General features: G+C 38.7%; 1 protein-coding gene across 4 annotated transcripts in view; it reads left to right on the top strand.

Moving 5' to 3' along the window:
• The window catches only part of hells (helicase, lymphoid specific), a 118,361-nt gene that overhangs the window by 52,371 nt on the left and 43,931 nt on the right, over positions 1–22,059 (top strand). For all 4 annotated transcript variants that reach the window (XM_069900837.1, XM_069900836.1, XM_069900835.1 and 1 more), the window contains exons 15-16: positions 4,616–4,754; positions 7,349–7,432. In XM_069900837.1, coding sequence (XP_069756938.1) covers positions 4,616–4,754; positions 7,349–7,432 — 223 coding nt within the window. The remainder of the gene's footprint in view (positions 1–4,615; positions 4,755–7,348; positions 7,433–22,059) is intronic.

The following is a 22,059-nucleotide window of genomic DNA, read 5'->3' as shown; positions in this document are numbered from 1 at the left end:
TGCTTTCTTCATTATGTCATTAGTGTGTTGGATCCAGTAAAGATCCTCTGAGATAGTGACTCCCAAGAACCTAAATTTGCTCATGCTCTACACCTCTGATCCCCAATGATCACTGGATTGTATACCTCTGGCTTTCTTTACCTGAAGTCAACAATCAGCTCCTTAGTTCTGGTGACATTGAGTGCAAGGTTGTTGTTGGTGTGCCATTCAGCCAAGTTTTCATTCTGTATTCTGTCTCATACCCTTCCTTTATACAATTTGCTATAGTGGTATTGTCGGCAAATTTGTAGATTGTGTTATTGTTGTACCAAGCCACACAGTCGTAGGTTTAAAGTGAGTAGAGCAGGGAGCTAAGAACACAGCCCTATGGTGCTCTGGTACTGATGGAGATTGTGGAGAAGTTCTTGCTAATCTTCACTGATTGTTGTCTGGAGATGAGGAAGTCCATGATCCAATTACACAGTGGGGTGTTAACTCCTAGGTCTTGGAATTTGCTGATCAGTTTTGAGGGGTGATGGTGTTAAATGCCGAACTGTAGTTGATAAAGAGCATCCTGATGTATGCATCTTTGATGTCCAGGTGTCCCAGGGCTTTGTGTGGAGCCAGTGAGATAACATCTGCTGTAGACCTGTTTTCACAATAGGTGAACTGGAATGGATCCTTGTCACCATTCAGACAGGAGCTGATATTCTTTTATCACCTGCCTTTCAGAACACTTCATCACTGTTGATGGAAGTGCTACTTGTTGGTTTTTATTAAGGCAGGTTACTGCACTCTTGGGCACTGTGATATGATTGATGCCTGTTTGACCTTGTTGGAATGAAATATGAAGATATCCATGACTACTTTGGTAATTTGATCAGCACAGATCTTTAATACTCGACCAGGTACTCCATCTGGGCTGGATGCTTTCCTCTGATTCACTCTCCTGAAGGCAGTAATCACGCCATCTGCAGATATGGACAGGATAGGATTGTCAGGTGACTTGGGGGTGCTCAGGGGACAGGGGACTTCACTGTTACTATCGTTAAATTGGGCATGAAGGTGACAACATCCTCTGGGAGAGAAGTTTGCCATCTGCTACTATCAGATTTGGTTTTGTAATAAGTTATGGGATTTAGGCTGTCAGGTGTACCTTGTTTCCATTTTCATCCGGAGATAGCTTTTTGCAGGTCATACCTGCTCCTATTGTATTGATCTGGATCTCCAGATTTGTATGCCTCTGATCTATCTCTCAGCAAGTTCCAGATTTCATTTTTCATCCAGGGTTTCTGAATGGGAAAACCCTGAATTATTTAGTGGGGACACACTCTTCTACAGGTGTTTTGATTAAGTGTGAGACAAGCCCCTGTGGACTCATTCAGATTTTAAGCAGTTCTTGAACACTGCCCAATCTGCTGACTCGACTAACTGTTCTTTAGCCTCCACTTTCTTGCCGTCCTGACTTCCAGAGCCACTCTCTTAAGTTCTATCTGTATGGAGGCAGAAGGAGCACAGCCAGGCAATCAGACTTTCCAAAGTTCAGTCTCGGGAAAGAACAGTAGGTCTTCCTTATCTTCGTGTAGCAGTGATCAAGTTTGCTGGGACTTCTGGTACAGCAAGTTAAATGCTGTTGGTAGTTAGGCAGAGTTTTCTTGACACAAGCCTGGTTAAAGTCACTGACTTGTAGTGGGTCGGGCTGGGCCATCTTGTTAACTGACCACATCATGCAGCTCCACAAGTGCCTGCTTGTAAATGGCATTGGGAGGGACATAAACTCTGGGAATCACAGTTGAGAACTCTCAGGGTAGATAAAAGGGTCTGTATTTAATCGAGATTTGCTCTAAGGCAGTAGAGCAGGAGGTTGACACAACTCCAATGTTCGTGCACCACCCAATATTAACGAAAAAGCATAGTCCCCCTCCTCTCTCTTTTCCAGAATCTGAATTTTGATCCAGTCGATGGATGGTGAAACTGTCTGGTTGGAAAACGGTGTTTGGTGTGTTCTCTGTTGGCCATGTTTTGGTGCAGCATGCAACTGAGGTTTATCTTATTTGTCTCTGATAGAGTAGCCTTGCTCTCAGCTCGTCAATTTTATTCTTCAGTGACTGGACATTTGCCAGTAATATGGGTGGTAGGGGAATCTCAGACCCCTGTGCTTCAGCCTTGTTTGAATCCTGGCCCTCACTCCATGTTTCTAACCTTGACATCACAAGATCAATACAAGTAAAAACAAGAAGATTGAAAGGACACTGAACAAGTGGTTTTTTTTTAAACTTTGTTTATTCGTTCAAAAAACAAATAATATGTGACATATGCAGCAATTAAACATGAACATGAACTTTTTTGATATATATATATATATATATAAAGAAAAAAAAAATCTCCCCCCTTCAGCCAACTCTCTTAAGGAGAACCATAAAAAAGAAAAAATGAAAGAATATTAAAGAAAACATTAAATATACATATTAAAATCTAGTCAATATAAATTGAAATGGAAATATTCTGAGTATAACAACCACTTATTAATAAAAAAAATTCATGCAAAACGTGTGTAATTTTTCCATTATTAAACAATATTTCATCACTATGCCATCTATTAATATCAATCATATTTGTATCTTTCCATGTACTAGCAATACATTTTTTCACTACGGATAAAGCTGAACATACAAAAGCAAGCTGGAACTTATCTAATCCCAAACCTTTCAGAGGTTGCAAACTGCCCAATAAAAATACTGTTGGATCTAAAACTATTTTAATCTTATACAGATATTCTAAAAACGATTGAATTTTCTTCCAAAAAGATTGTATATGCATACATAACCAAACGTCATGAAAAAAAAGTTCCAACCACATCGAAAACACAAATCTGATTCATTAAAACCATATTTTTTAAAATTTTTCAGGTGTCAAATATAATTGATGTAAAAAATTGTAATTAATCATTGCATAACATGCATTTATCAATCTAGTTACACTATCATAACAGATGCCTAGCCAATTATCTTCAGGAAAAATTAAAACCAATATCCACTTCCAATTTACTTTTAGATCTATCCCAACCCTTTTTATCCATACCATCCTGTAATATTTGATACATAGATGAAATATAACCCTTCTCTGGTACCTTCAAAAGAAAAGTCTCAAATTTAGTCATTTTAGGTAAAATCATATCTCAACCAAACATACATTTTACCAAAGATCGAATTTGATATTAAAGAAATAAAGAATTCTTATCAATACTAAATACAAGTGGAGGACAGAGTTTCAGTTGGATGATGTCGAATGTTGGCTGTCAAATGAGATGCTTCGATGAGATTAATTTTTTTCTAGTTGGGGAAAATCTCTTGCCAGAACCCATCAAATTGCCCAAAAGGCATCAGGATTCCAGGCATCCTTCAGGAGAGATTCTTCCCCCCCCCCCCCCTCCCCCAACCCCTATAAGAATATGGTTTCAGCAGCAGGTTTTTGGCAGTAGAGCTGATTGGATCAGGGGTCGGAGGAGAACACTGTCGATCATTGGGTATATAGAGGGAGGGACCAGTGTTGTGCAGCATGTATTTGTAAGATATTGGAAAGTAGGTGGTGTGATTGTGGTCTGAGTGCTTATAAAAGGATGGAGTGTGGAAGGACTCTGAGGGAAAGGGAGGGGGAATTAGAAAAATCTGAGGGAGAGGACAGTCTAAGCATGGCAGATAGACGAGTGGGAGGGACTAAAGCAGGGTGTGGATGGGGATGGATTGAGGGTGGATGTGAAGGTAATGGAGAAGTGGCTAAGGAGATGGACAATATTGAAGCTGTGGACTTGCGTCTGTGTCAGTATGGTGTATCCATAAAAAAGTGTTGAATGTAACAAAGCCTGATTTCCAATCATCTTGATAGCTGGCCACCCCATTAATTTTTTAGGAATATTCCATTGTTTGCAAGTAAGTCATCCTCCAGGCTGAGAGACTTCCAACAAGAGGATGCTTGCAGAATTACCGCACAGGAGATCCAGAGAGCCCTCTGTGTTTTCTGGCGACCTCTGCTGGAAAATAAATGAAAGAAATGAAGCAGGTTCAGTGTTACTCCCTTGACCACGTTCCTGGTGAAGGAAGCAGCAGCGTTGTGATGGCCAATAAGTTGATTCAGCAACATCAGAATGGACATTAATCTGCTCATGGGTAGAACTCTTCTGCTTGAAATAGTGCCATGGGATTTTTATTCTATCTGAGGCATAACATCTGAAGGACAGTGCCTCCTTAGTTTCTGCTTTGGATTGTCAACATTAAGGTGGCACAGTTAACATAGCAGTTTGTGCAGTGCTATTGGAGCACCTGCTACCTGGAGTTGAATTTGCTGGTGTCTGTAACATTCTTTCTGTGTCTGCATGGATTTTTTTTCCAGGTGCGCGTTTCCTGTTGTCTTCCAAATGGAGTTTAGAGGTTAATTGGTTTATTTGGGCAGTATTGGCTCGTGGGCTGGAAAGGCCTGTTACAGTTTGATCTTTTAAATTAAATTAAATTAGCTACATGTCCAGAATAAGGCTTGAACGATGATCCATTTGTGGAATGTAATTGAATTTAGGCTGAAGTGTTTGTTATTATCTGACTTTCCATGCAGTAAGTTACAAATCTTTGTATTTTCTCAACAGGCCTGTGTTGGATGTAGATATGTCACAACAAAATGAAATCCACTTAAAAATGCAAAATGTGTTAATGTTGCTCCGGAAGTGTTGTAACCATCCTTACCTAATTGAGTACCCTTTGGATTGTCGTACCCAGGAATTTAAGGTGAGAATGAAATAGTTTTTTTGTAATGTTCTTAAGTCTCATGGGTTATCAAATTGATTTCTAAATGTTCTTGAGGCATTTTATATTCACTTGAAAGCATTTTTGTGAAGGTGAGGATCGATGCTGATAGTTCAGGAGTTTGATTGCTGGATGGATTTTCCTTGTGCATTTATCAACAGAGTCTTCTAATTTGAGATCTATGAATTTGGGATCTACTGGAGTTCACCTGGACTGTATAAGTTAGTGCAGTTTTATCATTGATATAACATTCCATAATCTAAATTTATTTTTGCTTAATAGAAAATCAGCAGAGAAAAAAAGTGAAATCCCTGCAATTATTTTGAATAATTCATTTCAATTTCTTTTATTGTAAAAAGTTGTATGCATGGTTTTTTTAGTTTTGTGGTTAAACATTTAAGGTTCTGGATAAAGTTGCTTTAGAAGCATAAAGTGACATTTTATTGTTGATGGTTTCTGTGACTGATAATAAAATTGTGCACAAAACAATTACATTCTTTGAACAAGTGATACTTGGGTTTGTGATCCGAGGAACATTCTCTTGGTATTATTGGCATGCTACTCTCCGGTCATTGCTAATATACCCTGCTGGGAATGGAAAACTTCCAGTTGCAGCAGTCTAAAGAATATTTGTTTTTCCATATGGAGGTTTGTACATGTCACATTCAAAGTCATGACAATAAACAATTCGTCTTTAGTTTGTAGTTTGGGGAAGGGAACCAGAATCTTGCAGTTTTTTTTACTCTTTTGAAGTTGGGAGAAAATCAGTTTTTAATAATTCACCTTAAAAATAAATAAATAAATAAATAATGGGGAGTTGGTACAAGTTTAGTCACAAACTTGCATTGGGGAACCATAAATATTTGAATTATATTTTTGATCTCCCTGTTGATACATTTTCAGTTGTAAATGGAATCATATTTACCTTCATCTTGCTATATTTATCAATCTATTTTAAATATTTTTCTTGCCACAAATTTGCCACTATCCTTCCAAAACCTGGATAATATAGATAATATATTTCTGACTATTTCAACTCCAAATCCCTTAAATCCTCTTATGTCCAAAATTCTGTCAATCTCTTGAGTTTTTACAGTGACATCCTCCATAGTAATGTTGGGTAGACAGGTCTGAGGCTTCACTGCCCTCTGGCTGATAAAATTTCTTCTCATCCTAAGTCCTTATTTTGAGACTGTGGGCCATTGTTCTGTCCAAGGAATATGTCAACCTTGTATCTGCTTGGTCAAGCCCCATAAAATATTTAAATATTTCAGTGATATCATTTCATTCTTCTGAAGTCCAGGTGTAAATTTAATCTGCTCAGTCCCTATACTGATCAGTCTATCCCAAGAATCCCTCCATGTATAACTCAGTGTAGAGGGACCAGACCGGAATGTGCTGTTCCAGATTTGGCTTCAACAAGAGCCCAGAAAATTGCAATAAGGTGTCGCTACTCCTTATTTAAAAAATTTTTATTTTTCACACTGTGAACCATATCAATCAAAATACATAAACATTTCCCTCTTAAATACACACAGTGGCATTTTCTCCCCTTTTTTCCCCCCTACCTTCCCAGCCCCCTCCAAAACCATTAAACATTCAACATGTACAATAAAACCATTAAACAATGTCATCACATGAAAATAATCAAGAAAAATGTGTCATCTACTTTTACACACTGGATCAAGTCATTTTGTCTTATAATTTTAGGGGGTGGAGGTCCGAGGCTGTTATGTTCCTTGTATGGTTTTCAAATTTGTTCAAATTATGTGACTTTATTTTTAAAAATTGTTATTTTTTCAAAGGAATACATTTGTTCATTTCCATGTACCATTGCTGTATTCTCAAGTTTTCTTCTGATTTCCAAATTGACATTATACATTTTTTGCTTCAGCTAAGGCTATTATAATAAATCTTTTTTGTGCTTCATCCAGTTTGAGGCCTAACTCTTTACTACTTATATTACTTAGAAGAAAGATCTCTGGATTTTTTGGTATGTTGGTTTTTGTGATTTTATTTAATACCTGATTTAGATCTTCCCAAAACTTTTTCACTTTCTCACATACCCAAGATGTCTTTACTCCTGAAGTCAATCCTCCTGCCAGGCATTGAGATACCTCTGAACAGTAACACTTTTCAATCAATCATTATTCAAAATGATACCTCCTTTTATTTTTTTCGCCACGTCAATGTTTTATGATCTTAATGAAAAAGATTATTGACCCTGGTTTTAGCTATTCTTAACCCTAAACATTACTCTGAAGTGTTTTCTATTTTAACAGCCTACTTTCCTAATTTTTCATTCAGGAAATCATCTGTCTTCACCATCACTTTTTGTTTTGAAATGGAACATTTTATTTTAATTAGTCTATCAAATGATAAAGATTATAGCATCATCTTGTTTTAATCTCTAGACATAATTGTATGACCCAAGCTTTTTTTTTATTTGCTTCATGTTCAACTTTTTTACTTTTTGAAGTTTGTAAATTTGAGTTGCCTAATTTCTGCAGGATTGTGCATACTTTTGTATTCTTCTATTAGTTATATGGATCTGCTTTTTAATAAATGTTTTACAGATAGATGAGGAGTTGGTGAAGAGTTCAGGGAAGTTTCTCATCTTGGACAGAATGCTCCCAGAGCTCAGCAAAAGAGGACATAAGGTGATGATCCTGTGTTTGTTTCTCACTTTATGATCAATTGCAAATCAAATAGAAATAAAACAAGGGAGAAAAGGCAGTAAGAAAATGGTGGATGGGACCCAGCATGTTCAACAGAACTGAACAAATCTGACCACTTTAAAAGTTGTTTCTTTCCAGATTTGAGTACAATATCAGTTTAAATCCACTCTCTTGTTGAAAGATGCAGAGGACCTATAACATGGTTTGAGTACTGTAACTTTTGCTTGGGGGTCCTTGAGGTTACCAAGTTTGATCAGATTTAGGTTGATCTAATCTTAAATCTGCATTTATTCTAAATGTTAGTTTTGAAATTATTTAAATGAGCTTCTGTGTCTTTCACCAGTTTTGGGGACTCCTATTGAATAAATGTTAAATCACTGTGCTCCTTCTGAACATAACTGTTGTAGGCAAGTTATAGGCATTAAACCCTGAGCTGGTTGCTGACTCTGGGCAGAGCAAGTCTGAGGAGTGAGTAACCCCATGAGCCTAATTGGATCCATTGACAAATATGAAAGCAAAGGCAGAGAAAACAAGTCAGTGGGTGTAATTGAAGGAGTTTAGATCCTTGTGTGATTTGAAATATTTCCCTTGATCGTACAAGTCTGAATGTGTAACACTTTACCTTGTGCTATCTGAATCCTGTGTTTTGACATTGTTGGAAGTCCTTCAGTGATGTATCTGTGAGATCTAGGTGCTGAGATCAAGTTCAAGAACTTTTAAATCTGATGTTTGACTATTACCATCTATACCCTTTTTAGGGATAGAAGCTTGTGTGGGATATTCCAGTTTTTGGTGGTGGCACAATGCACTCATGATTTTCTTTAATTAGTTTTATTGGTTCTGTTGTAAGGCCATGTTGCCACGTAAGCCCAATATCTGTAGTAAGCCCAGGAGACTACTAACTTTTAAAAAATGTGTCTCTTCATATAACCATATAACCACTTACAGCACAGAACAGGCCAGTTCGGCCCTACTAGTCCATGCCGTAACAAATCCCCACCCTCCTAGTCCCACTGACCAGCACCCGGTCCATACCCCTCCAGTCCTCTCCTCTCCATGTAACTATCCAGTCAATCCTTAAATGTAACCAATGATCCCACCTCAACCACATCTGCCGGAAGCTCATTCCACATCCCTACCACCCTTTGCGTAAAGAAATTTCCCCTCATGTTCCCCTTATAATTTCCCCCCTTCAATCTTAAACCATGCCCTCTAGTTTGAATCTCCCCCACTCTTAAATGAAAAAGCCTATCCACATTTACTCTGTCCCTTTTAAAATCTTAAACACCTCTATCAAGTCCCCCCTCAATCTTCTACGCTCCAGAGAAAAAAGCTGTAGTCTGCACAACCTTTCCCTGTAACTCAAACCTTGAAATCCTGTCAACATTCTTGTGAACCTTCTCTGTACTCTCTCTATTTTGTTTATATCCTTCCTATAATTTGGTGACCAAAACTGTACACAGTACTCCAAATTTGGCCTCACCCATGCCTTGTACAATTTCATCATAACCTCCCTACTCTTGAATTCAATACTCTGATTTATGAAGGCCAACATTCCAAATGCCTTCTTCACCACACCATCTACCTGAGTATCAGCCTTGAGGGTACTATTTACCATCACTCCTAAATCCCTTTGTTGCTCTGCACATCTCAATAGCCTACCATTTAATGCATATGACCTATTTAGATTGGCCTTTCCAAAATGGAAATTTAATCTGTATTAAATTCCATCAGCCATTTCTCAGCCCACACCTCCAGCCTTCCTAAATCACCTTTTAATCTATGGTAATCTTCCTCACTGTCCACAACACCACAAATCTTTGTATCATCCGCAAACTTGCTTATCCAATTCTCCACCCCTACTTCCAGATCGTTAATATATATAAATATATATATAATATAAATAATAGTGGACCCAGGACCAATCCCTGAGGAACTCCACTAGCCTCCAATTGGACAAACAATTTTCTACCACTACTCTCTGACACCTCCCATCCAACCATTGCTGAATCAATTTCACTACCTCCTTATTTATACCTAATGCCTCCACCTTTTTTCCTAACCTCCAGTGGGGAACTTTGTCAAAAGCTTTACTAAAGTCTAAATAGACAACATCCACAGCTTTCCCTTCATCAACCTTTTTTGTAACCCCCCTCAAAAAACTCATCAGTTTTGTCAAGCATGATCTACCCCTGACAAAACCATGCTGATTACTCCCTATCAATCCCTGTACTTCCAAATATTTGTAAATTACATCCCTCAGAACACTTTCCATCAACTTACCCACCACAGACGTCAGACTCATGTTTATTTAGATTTTGAAGTTTTAAAATTGTATTTAAAACTGTAATGATGACCATAATTTCAAAGCAGTTTCAGTAACAGCAAAAGAAGCATTAATAAGAGAACACAATACATGGGTTTTCCAAGCTGCACCACTAGAATAGAAAAGTTAAAACTTCTGATATTAGAAATCTGAAATGAAAAAGTTAAAGCAAGATTCTTGGGGCACTCAGTGGATCAGACTGCATTTGTGGAAACAGGAAAAACAGCTCATGCTTCAGGTTGAAGGTTTTTAATTTCATCTGCAACACCAATTTTTTTTTTTTTTTTTTGGAGCAAGTTTTTTTGTTTGGAGACTAATCACTTTCAGAATTATTTCTAAACCAAGAACAGAAACCATAGCAGGAGGTCACACAGTGTTTCAAGCCCACTTGGTTGATGTCTCCTCCACAAATATAGTCAACAACATGGCCTTTACAGTCTTCTGTGGTAGGAAATTCCATAATTTCTCCACTCTGAAAATATTTCTCATCCCAGAACTAAATGTACTGCCTCATATTGAGATGTTGCCCACTCATTGTAGACACTCTAGCCAGGGAGAAGCATTCACTTTGTACTCAGTTTAACTGATCCTATCAGAATTTTATAAATGGGGGGGGGGGGGGGGGGTGGGCATGGCAAGACATGCAATCTCAACCTCTCTGGCCAGACTTTTAAGTACCTGTTTTTTTAATTCTTTGTTTTCAAGTTTAAACTTTTTAAATTTTAGTATCAAGGAATTATTATGGCCATTAATGGTAAAAAGATTAAACCTCAAGTGCAGAAGAAGTTACATTTTCAAAGTGCTGAAGATTTGGGGCCTAGATGACTAGATACAGCCCCAGGCTTAATCTCTTCATTGTCTAAACCTCAAAGATTCCCTGTGGGAGCTGAAAAAAAAAATGTCTATTACTCACCAAGTAAAGGATGGTGCTGGAATTACCCGTTCTCTGGAAGAAGGTGTGTGTTCCCAAGAAGTGGACCCCAATTTGGAAAGCTTTTCGATTTCAACAGAGGGAGCACACAGGAAGACGACTCCAAGATCGTGTTATATGGCGAGCTCTCCACTGGCCATCGTGTCAGAGGTGCACCAAAGAAGAGGTACAAGGACTGCCTAAAGAAATCTCTTGGTGCCTGCCACATTGACCACCGCCAGTGGGCTGATATCGCCTCAAACCGTGCATCTTGGCGCCTCACAGTTCGGCGGGCAGCAACTTCCTTTGAAGAAGACCGCAGAGCCCACCTCACTGACAAAAGACAAAGGAAGAAACACCCAACCCCAACCAACAAATTTTCCGCTGAAACCGTGTCTGTCTGTCCCGCATCGGTCTTGTCAGCCACAAACGAGCCTGCAGCTGACGTGGACGATTACCTCTCCATAAATCTTCGTCCGCAAAGCCAAGCCAAAGAAGATATACATCTGAAGGAAAACAAGAAACTCGATCGATTGACCTATTGTTATCACAGTTAAATTTACCGATATTAGAGGATGCAGATATACAGGAGTTAGAAGAATCATTTACTGATTCGGAAATTAAAATGGCTATGTTGGAAATGCCGAACGGTAAATCGCCTGGTGCTGATGGATTTTCGGTTGAATTTTATAAATTTTTTTATACAGTGTTTGGGGATGTATTACATCAAGTTGGAGAACATTATGAATTACCTGAGTCTTGTTCTAGTGCTTTAATTACAGTAATCCCCAAAAAAGATAGAGATCCTTTGAAAGTATCTTCATATAGACCAATTTCGTTGTTAAATGTAGATTATAAAAATAATAGCTAAAATATTACCGAATAGATTGGCTAAATTTTTACCTAAGTTGATTCATATGGATCAAACAGGTTTTATAAAGAATAGATATGTTTCAGATAACATTTTGCGCATGATTAGTTTGATTAATAGATTTCAACAATCTTCAGATCATCCAATGGTGATATCTCTCGATGCAGAAAAGGCATTTGATAGAGTTGAATGGAATTTTTTGTTTAAAGTTTTGGAGAAATTTAAGTTTGGTCCTTTTTTTATTGGTTGGATTAGGGCTCTATACAGTAAACCGGTAGCTTGAGTATTGACGAATGGTTTGATTTCGGAACCCTTTAAGCTATCTCGATCAACTCGTCAGGGTTGTCCTTTATCACCAGCTTTGTTTGCGTTAGTGATTGAACCTTTAGCACTATTGGATAAGACAAAATGCACAGATACAAGGTATGAAAGTTTTAGACGAGGAGTATGAAATTAATTTATTTGCTGATGATGTATTGGTGTATTTAATAAACCCAGCTCAGTCACTTTTGCACTTGAAGGAGTGTTTAGTACAATATGGATGTCTTTCTGGATATAAAGTTAATTAGGGAAAAAAGTGAAATATTACTGGTAAGTGAAAGAGATTATTCAGTTTATAAGAATATTATTAATTTGAAATGGACTGCGAATTAAATATTTGGGTATAATTTTGAATTGTTAATTATCAATCTTTATATAAATTAAATTATGTTCCATTAATGAAAAAATTTAAAACTGATTTGATTAAATGGAAAGACTTACCTATTTAATGGGTAGGATAAATACAATTAAAATGAATATCTTTCCGCCTATACAATATTTGTTTCAATCTATTCCGTATTTACTTGATAATATTTTTTTTTGAGATTTGAATAAAATGGTTAAGGAGTTTTTATGGAGAGGTAAATTTTCAAGAGTAGCTTTGAATAAATTAACTTGCAAATATGAGTTGGGGGGGGATTACGTTCACCAGATTTTCAAAATTATTATGAAGCAGCCCAACTTAAATTTATTAGTTCATTGATGGATTTGGTACAGCCTCCTAGTTGGGCCAAAATTGAGATGGCAAATATTTCTTAATTTGAAATACATCAATTTTTGTTTAGATGGAATATAAATTTGTTACAACAATATAATGTGCCTATACTAAAACATTTAATGAAGTTATGGATAAAGAAAAAAAATGACAGGCTGTAGGGGTAAATTATCGGGTTTGACGCCGTTGTATAATAATCAGCTTATTCCTTTTTCAACACAATCAAAGTTTATTGCATTGGAGATTTAAAGGTGTGAAAAATTTGGGAGATTGTTTTAAAGAGGGTAAATTTTTATCTTTTAATCAGATGAGGGAAGGTTTTCGAACTTTGGTAAGATGTATGTTTGGTAGAGATGATTTTACTTGAAATGTCTAAATTTGAGACTTATGAAGGTACCAGAAGGGATATATTTCATCTATGTATCAAATATTACAGGATGGTATGGATAAAAAAGGTTGGGATAGATCTAAAAGTAAATGGGAAGTGGATACTGGTTTTATTTTTCCCGAAGATGATTGGTTAGATATCTGTTATGATAGTGTAACTAGATTGATAAATGCCTGTTATGCAATGATTAACTATAATTTTTTACATCAATTGTATTTATCACCTGAAAAATTAAAAAAAGTATGGTTTTCATGAATCAGAGGTGATATGGTTTGAACTTTTTTCATGCCGTTTGGTCATGTATACATTTACAATCTTTGGAGGAAAATTCAATCGTTTTTAGAATATCTAAGATTAAAAAAGTTTTAGATCCAACAGAATTTTTATTGGGTAGTTTGCAACCTTTGAAAGGCTTGGGATTAGATAAGTTCCAGCTTGCTTTTGTATATTTAGCTTTATCCATAGCGAAAAAATGTATTGCTAGTACGTGGAACGATACAAACATGATTGATATTAATAGGTGACATAATGAGATGAAATATTGTTTAATAATGGAAAAAATTATGTATGTTTTGCGTGATGATTATTAATTTTTAATTAATTGGTCGTTATATTCAGAATATTTACATTTCAATCTACATTGATTAGATCTTAATATGTATATTTAATTTTTCTTTAATACTTTTTCTTTCTTTATGGCTCTCCTTGGGAGAGTTGGCTAAAGGGGGGTTCTTTTCTTTTCTCTTTATATATATATATATTAAAAAAAAATATATATATATATATATATATAAATATATATATATATAATATATATACTATATATATATATATATATATACACTATATATATATATAATATATATACTATATATATATATATATATATACACTATATATATATATATAGTGAACTACTCTTTGCAGACGATGCCGCTTTAGTTGCCCATTCAGAGCCAGCTCTTCAGCGCTTGACGTCCTGCTTTGCGGAAACTGCCAAAATGTTTGGCCTGGAAGTCAGCCTGAAGAAAACTGAGGTCCTCCATCAGCCAGCTCCCCACCATGATTACCAGCCCCCACACATCTCCATCGGGCACACAAAACTCAAAACGGTCAACCAGTTTACCTATCTTGGCTGCACCATTTCATCAGATGCAAGGATCGACAATGAGATAGAAAACAGACTCGCCAAGGCAAATAGCGCCTTTGGAAGACTACACAAAAGAGTCTGGAAAAACAACCAACTGAAAAACCTCACAAAGATAAGCGTATAAAGAGCCGTTGTCATACCCACACTCCTGTTCGGCTCCGAATCATGGGTCCTCTACCGGCACCACCTACGGCTCCATCCTCAACATCCATTGGAGCGCTTACATCCCTAACGTCGAAGTACTCGAGATGGCAGAGGTCGACAGCATCGAGTCCACGCTGCTGAAGATCCAGCTGCGCTGGATGGGTCACGTCTCCAGAATGGAGGACCATCGCCTTCCCAAGATCGTGTTATATGGCGAGCTCTCCACTGGCCACCGTGACAGAGGTGCACCAAAGAAAAGGTACAAGGACTGCCTAAAGAAATCTCTTGGTGCCTGCCACATTGACCACCGCCAGTGGGCTGATAACGCCTCAAACCGTGCATCTTGGCGCCTCACAGTTTGGCGGGCAGCAACCTCCTTTGAAGAAGACCGCAGAGCCCACCTCACTGACAAAAGGCAAAGGAGGAAAAACCCAACACCCAACCCCAACCAACCAATTTTCCCCTGCAACCGCTGCAATCGTGTCTGCCTGTCCCGCATCGGACTAGTCAGCCACAAACGAGCCTGCAGCTGACGTGGACTTTTTACCCCCTCCATAAATCTTCGTCCGCGAAGCCAAGCCAAAGAAAAAAAGATATATATATATATATAATATATATATATATATATAATATATATATATATTATATATATATATATATATATAATATATATATATTATATATATATAATATATATATATATATATATATATATATAAATAATATATATATATATATATATATATATATATATATATATATATAATATATGTTGAACTTTGGGGGACATCCGATGCGCTCTAGTATTTGCCAAAGCCCTTTCCTGCTCACGGTGTCGAAGGCTTTGGTGAGGTCAACAAAGGTGATGTAGAGTCCTTTGTTTTGTTCTCTGCACTTTTCTTGGAGCTGTCTGAGGGCAAAGACCATGTCAGTGGGTCCTCTGTTTGCGCGAAAGCCGCACTGTGATTCTGGGAGAATATTCTCAGCGACACTAGGTATTATTCTATTTAGTAGAATCCTAGCGAAGATTTTGCCTGCAATGGAGAGCAACGTGATTCCCCTGTAGTTTGAGCAGTCTGATTTCTCGCCTTTGTTTTTGTACAGGGTGATGATGGTGGCATCACGAAGATCCTGAGGCAGTTTACCTTGGTCCCAACAAAGCTTGAAAAACTCATGCAGTTTGGCATGCAGAGTTTTGCCGCCAGCCTTCCAGACTTCTGGGGGGATTCCATCCATACCTGCTGCTTTGCCACTTTTCAGTTGTTCGATTGCCTTATATGTCTCATCCAGGGTGGGAACCTCATCCAGCTCTAGCCTTAGGGGCTGTTGAGGGAGCTGGAGCAGGGCGGAATCTTGGACTGAGCGGTTGGTACTGAAAAGAGATTGGAAGTGTTCTGACCATCGGTTGAGGATGGAGATCTTGTCGCTGAGGAGGACTTTGCCGTCTGAGCTGCGCAGCGGGCTTTGGACTTGGGGTGAGGGGCCGTACACAGCCTTTAGAGCCTCGTAGAAACCCCTGAAGTCGCCAATGTCCGCGCTGAGCTGTGTTCGTTTGGCGAGGCTAGTCCACCACTCATTTTGGATCTCCCGGAGTTTGCGCTGAAGATGGCTGCATGCGCGACGGAAGGCTTGTTTCTGCTCTGGACAGGACGGCTTTGTAAGGTGAGCCTGGTGGGCACGAAAACCAACAAGGTCGGGTCAGATACAGCAATGAGCTCTCTGAACCCTTCTCCATTAACAATGGCGTGAAGCAAGGCTGTGTTCTCGCACCAACCCTCTTTTCAATCTTCTTCAGCATGATGCTGAACCAAGCCATGAAAGACCCCAACAATGAAGACGCTGTTTACATCCGGTACTGCACGGATGGCAGTCTCTTCAATCTGAGGAGCCTGCAAGCTCACACCAAGACACAAGAGAAACTTGTCCGTGAACTACTCTTTGCAGATGATGCCGCTTTAGTTGCCCATTCAGAGCCAGCTCTTCAGCGCTTGACGTCCTGCTTTGCGGAAACTGCCAAAATGTTTGGCCTGGAAGTCAGCCTGAAGAAAACTGAGGTCCTCCATCAGCCAGCTCCCCACCATGATTACCAGCCCCCACACATCTCCATCGGGCACACAAAACTCAAAACGGTCAACCAGTTTACCTATCTCGGCTGCACCATTTCATCAGATGCAAGGATCGACAATGAGATAGACAACAGACTCGCCAAGGCAAATAGCGCCTTTGGAAGACTACACAAAAGAGTCTGGAAAAACAACCAACTGAAAAACCTCACAAAGATAAGCGTATTCAGAGCCGTTGTCATACCCACACTCCTGTTCGGCTCCGAATCATGGGTCCTCTACCGGCACCACCTACGGCTCCTAGAACGCTTCCACCAGCGTTGTCTCCGCTCCATCCTCAACATCCATTGGAGCGCTCACACCCCTAACGTCGAGGTACTCGAGATGGCAGAGGTCGACAGCATCGAGTCCACGCTGCTGAAGATCCAGCTGCGCTGGATGGGTCACGTCTCCAGAATGGAGGACCATCGCCTTCCCAAGATCGTATTATATGGCGAGCTCTCCACTGGCCACCGTGACAGAGGTGCACCAAAGAAAAGGTACAAGGACTGCCTAAAGAAATCTCTTGGTGCCTGCCACATTGACCACCGCCAGTGGGCTGATAACGCCTCAAACCGTGCATCTTGGCGCCTCACAGTTTGGCGGGCAGCAGCCTCCTTTGAAGAAGACCGCAGAGCCCACCTCACTGACAAAAGGCAAAGGAGGAAAAACCCAACACCCAACCCCAACCAACCAATTTTCCCTTGCAACCGCTGCAATCGTGTCTGCCTGTCCCGCATCGGACTGGTCAGCCACAAACGAGCCTGCAGCTGACGTGGACTTTTTACCCCCTCCATAAATCTTCGTCCGCGAAGCCAAGCCAAAGAAGAGAAGAAGAAGATATATAATATATATATATATATATATATATATATATATATATATATATATAAAAATAACGTTCATATTTATGGTTAATTGTTGTATATGTCATATTATTTGTTTTTTGAACGAATAAATAAAGTTTAAAATAAAAAAGAATTTTATATACTTGAATTAGATCTGCCTCTTCTGCTTCTCAAGTATAGTGATTTCAAACACTGTTTCCATATTCAGTGGTTGTGACAACACAGGAATTGGTTTGGTGAGTTTTTGCTACACTCTTGTCTAAAAAGAACATCTTTGCCCCAGACCAGACTTGAAAACAATACTATAGGTGTGGTCTTGGCAAGCCTTGAAATAATTGTAGCAAGATATCTTTGCTCATGTACTCATGCACGTCCCCTGTATATGACGGCCAGCAAGCCTTTTACTGATTTAACTGCTCGATGCATCTATTTATGTTTCAAGGACACTCATGACTCTTTTTGAAGCACTTTCCAAACTAATATTGAAATAATACACATTTCTGTGGATAATTTCACATTTGTTCATGTTATTGCTGTATCTACTATTGTCTATTTGCTCCAATCTGCTGATGTTTGCTTGAAGTCTCTGTATCCTTCATGCAGTTCACAATACCACCCAGTTTAATGTCAGCAAACTTCAGAATGTGGCACACTTTTTCTTTTTCCATGGCAAAAATCACTAAATTGGGAATTGCTGACATCCAAACATTATTCTTTGCATTGCCTCACTCTGCCACTCAACAGAAACCCATTTATGGAGGTGCAAGAAACTGCCGATGCTGGAATCTAGAGCACTATTTCTGGTCTACCAGTTATATCCTTGTTGATACATTGGGCATCTTCCCCACCTCCCCAATACTCTGCCATTTAATTTTACACTAACCTTTCAGATGGAACTTGATGAAAAGCTTTTTGAAAATCAAGGCTGATTTTCTACTGGCTTTTATCTGTTTGACTCGCTGCAAAAAAAATACATCCAACATGCCTTCCCTTTCAAAAATCCATATTTGACTTCTGATTGGTGTTGTCCAAGTCTCCTATTTCTATATTTTCCGCACTCCCAATTTTCTGAAACAGTTCCATAATTTTGGGCAGCACGGTTGGCATAGTGGCTGGTGCAACACCGTTACAGCAATCGGGACTGTGGTTCAAATCCCAAGCTGTCCGTAAGGAGTTTGTAGATAACTACTTGGAATGCAAATGATTAAACCCTGGGCATCAGCTTCCAATGCCAGAGAAAGCTCTGGCACGGGCACTTTTTAAAATATATAATGCTAATTTTCTTTCTTTGCTCACTTCTATTGGGTTTTTGGTTTCCTGACAGTTTAGAAAGTTGCTTGTAACTTCTCTAAAGAGAGGAAAAAAAATGTTTACTTGGTATGCCATTTACCAATTTCACTGTTTTGAACTCTTGCCTCTGGTGGTAGGGGCTGACTCTTCATCTTTTTTGAATGGGCTGTGCGGTAAACACAACACTATCAGCATCCCATGTTCGAATCTGGCACTGTCTGAAAGGAGTTGGTTTGTTCTCCACATGACCCCACTGGTTTCCTCCCATGCTCCAAAAAATATACTATTGTTGGTATTAGGCAGCACGGGTTTCATGAGGCACAAGGACCTTTTACTGTTTTGTATTATTAAAAGTTAAAAGCTAGAACAGTGAAGGTCACAAAAGACTTTCGTGTCCATGGACACTAACATTAAAATATAGCTATAGAGTTATACACACCAACCTTTTCATCCATCGATGTCAGTGCTCTTTGTCTGCATTAGATATGTGTCTGACTCCTCCATTTCTTCTGGCAGTGAGGAAAAAAACCTTCCCCTCAAATTTCCTTTCTTGTACCATACATGTTTGCGATACCCAACTATGCAAAAAAAATTCTATCTATTGTATCTGTGTCTTTTTAGAATTTTTATATACTTTAAGGTCACCTCTGAACCTCCTTCACTCCAAGGGAGGAAAAATATAGCTGTCCTCTCCTCATAATCCTAGGTCCCTGTGTTCTTCAACGGTGCACTATTTGTTGACTGTGTCCTACCCTATTTTGACTTACCAAAATTTTTCACCTTGCACTTGTCTGTTTAAATCCCATCTATAAATATTAAATTCAGATGATCTATGTCCTGCTGTAGATATTGACCACTTTCTTCAGTTTCCACAACACCACTCAGTTTTCTGTCATCTGTAAATTTACTAATCATAACCCCTACATTCACAACCAAGTTGTTAATATACATCATAAACAACTAAGAGTCCAGCACTGATCCCTTCGGTACCCAAATGGGCACCAACTTCCATTTAGAGAAACTCTACCACCACTATCCTGTCTCCTATCACCAAGCCAATTTTGAATCCAATTAGCCATCTTGCCTTGGAATCCCATTTCTTCAATCTGCTGGAATAGCCTACCACTTGTTAAAGTCCATATACACTAATAGGTCTTCATTCATCTTGGTTACATAGCTCCCCCCCCACCCCCCCTGCAAATTTCAATCAAATTAGTGAGGCACGATTATTTCTCTGCCAAGTCATGTTGGCAATTCCTGATTAACCTCTGTGCTATCAAATATACTCAAATCCTAACACTGATTTGAGACTTAGTGGTGTTGTCTCTCTGTTACCCATCTGCCCTTATTAATTAACTTCAATCATCTGGTGCTTCGCCTGTGGCTATTGAAAATTGAACAATCTCGATGGAGGCCTTAGCTATCTCCTCCCTCGTTTCCCACAGCAATCTTTAATCTATTTCATGAGATCTTGGAGATTTATCAATCCATCTGCATCCCATGACATCTAACAGCACATCTTTTTTAATCCTGATTATTTCAGATGACCTATGTACCCCTCCCTGACCTGCTCTTCCATGTACCTCTCCTTGTTGAATACTAATGAGAAATATTCAGGAATCATTTACATTGCCTGCACGTGATCACACTCTTACTCTGGTAACCCTCTTGCTCCTGGTATACTGTAAATAAAAAGTCAATAATATTTACAGAGGTAATATTCATATTTTTAGTATCCCATTGGGTTCTGTGACAAGTTATAGTCATAGTTATACAAAATGCAATCTGGATCTTCAGCCTAACTTGGAAAATTACTGTGATTGCCCACCTTGTGTATAAAATTCTACAAGGTCACGATTGTCCTCCTTCACTACTCGGGGTGGGTGAAATCTCCAGCCTATTCAGTCTCTCTGCAACTCAAATCCTCCAATCCTGGCAATCCAAGTAAATCCCTCCTGCACAATATCTAGTTTAATCACACCCTTCTGATTGCGTAGTGATTTTAAAAACTGCATGTCCTATAATGTAGTAATGTCTTGGCTCTTGTACTCAGTGATCCTGTCACATGAAGTTAAGTATGTCTTGCACGTGATCACACGTCTATGGATCACACATTTTGTTTATCTACTATATAGCTATGTTCAGTGAACTGTTTGTCTCTTCTACAATGCTCCTTTGGACCCTATGATTTGCAGTGTCAGGCCTGCCCTGGTTTAACAGTTATCAACTTGCAGCTGTACCAGTAGCATTTATTTATTTATTTTTTTGCACTTTTTTTTAAAGAAAGCTTTTGGGTCCTTTGGTGACACGATGGTGCTTTAATGATGCTGTTGTCTTAGCCACAGGGACTCAGTTTGAGCCTGACCTATGCTGTCTGTGAAGTTTATACATTCCCTGTGGTTGTGGGCTACTGCCAAGTAACCTGATTTTTTCCCACCTCCAAAAAATAACTAGGTTAATTAGCCTCTAAATTACCAAATGCAGATAAGTGGAAAGAAAATTAATGGAATGATCTTATGAAAGAGAAAAGTGTAATATCTCTCGACTTCTGATTTGAATGAACTCTAAGAGGCTCTTCCAGGGTAAAATAAATTCCAAAATTGTCCATCCTCTAAATGGATAAATTTTTTTTGCTCAGTGCAAAAGTTCATAATTCCTGCATCTATCCTGCCAAGCCCATGAAGTATTTTATAAGTTTTAATATGATCTCAATACTTTCAAATACTGAAAGTTGCAGCCCCTTTGATTCCATCCTATGACAAAATCCTCAATCCCTGGAACCAGTGCAATGAATTCTCACTCAATGCCAAGTTCATTCTTGGGTAGGATGTCTTGAATCTCCGATGCACCATCACCAAGGTCCAAATCCGTTTACAGAAATAGTCTTAATTCTGTAATTAAATCCTATTGTAATAAAAGTTAACATTCTGCCCTCGTAATGCTGCACCTGAAAATTGATTGTTAGTGACAGAAAAAACAGGATCCTTTGGCTGGCATTACTTCTTTGTTCAACAACCATTCTGCTGTTTTTTTGTCTGCTGAGCTTCGAGTGAATAAGTTGGAGCGGGGTGGTGGAGGGTATTTGTGTTCTGTCGGAAGCTGTATGGTCCCGATGGGCCAAATGACCATCTGCATCATAGTAAAAGTTAGAAAAATTAGTGATAGTAAACGGATGATGTTTGAAAAGGTAATGACTGAGAATGTGGCCTTGGGAGTGGAGAATGATAAGATGTGTCCACTGGAATTTCAATGGCTTTGGGATGATTTCATTGCAGTTTCTGACGATTATGGCTTTTGTAAAGAAATACTGGATACAACTGTCTATGGATCATGGTCCAAAAATTAAATCCAGGCCCTTTAGAAGTGAAGAAACACTTCTGCATTTAGATGGTGACAATCTGTTCTCTTCTGCAAACATCAATATTCTGCAAAGCTGCTTAGCATCATTCCTAAAGGACAAAAACAGCATGAATCTCTTTTCAAACCATATAAATAATCTCAGCAGGCTCACAAGACCTGAATGTCTGCAGAGCTGGCCTGAAAT

This window comes from Narcine bancroftii, chromosome 10, assembly GCF_036971445.1.
Source record: "Narcine bancroftii isolate sNarBan1 chromosome 10, sNarBan1.hap1, whole genome shotgun sequence".
Taxonomy (NCBI): domain Eukaryota; kingdom Metazoa; phylum Chordata; class Chondrichthyes; order Torpediniformes; family Narcinidae; genus Narcine; species Narcine bancroftii.
Note: the sequence above shows the minus strand (reverse complement) of the source record. Positions and strands in the feature narration are given on the sequence as shown.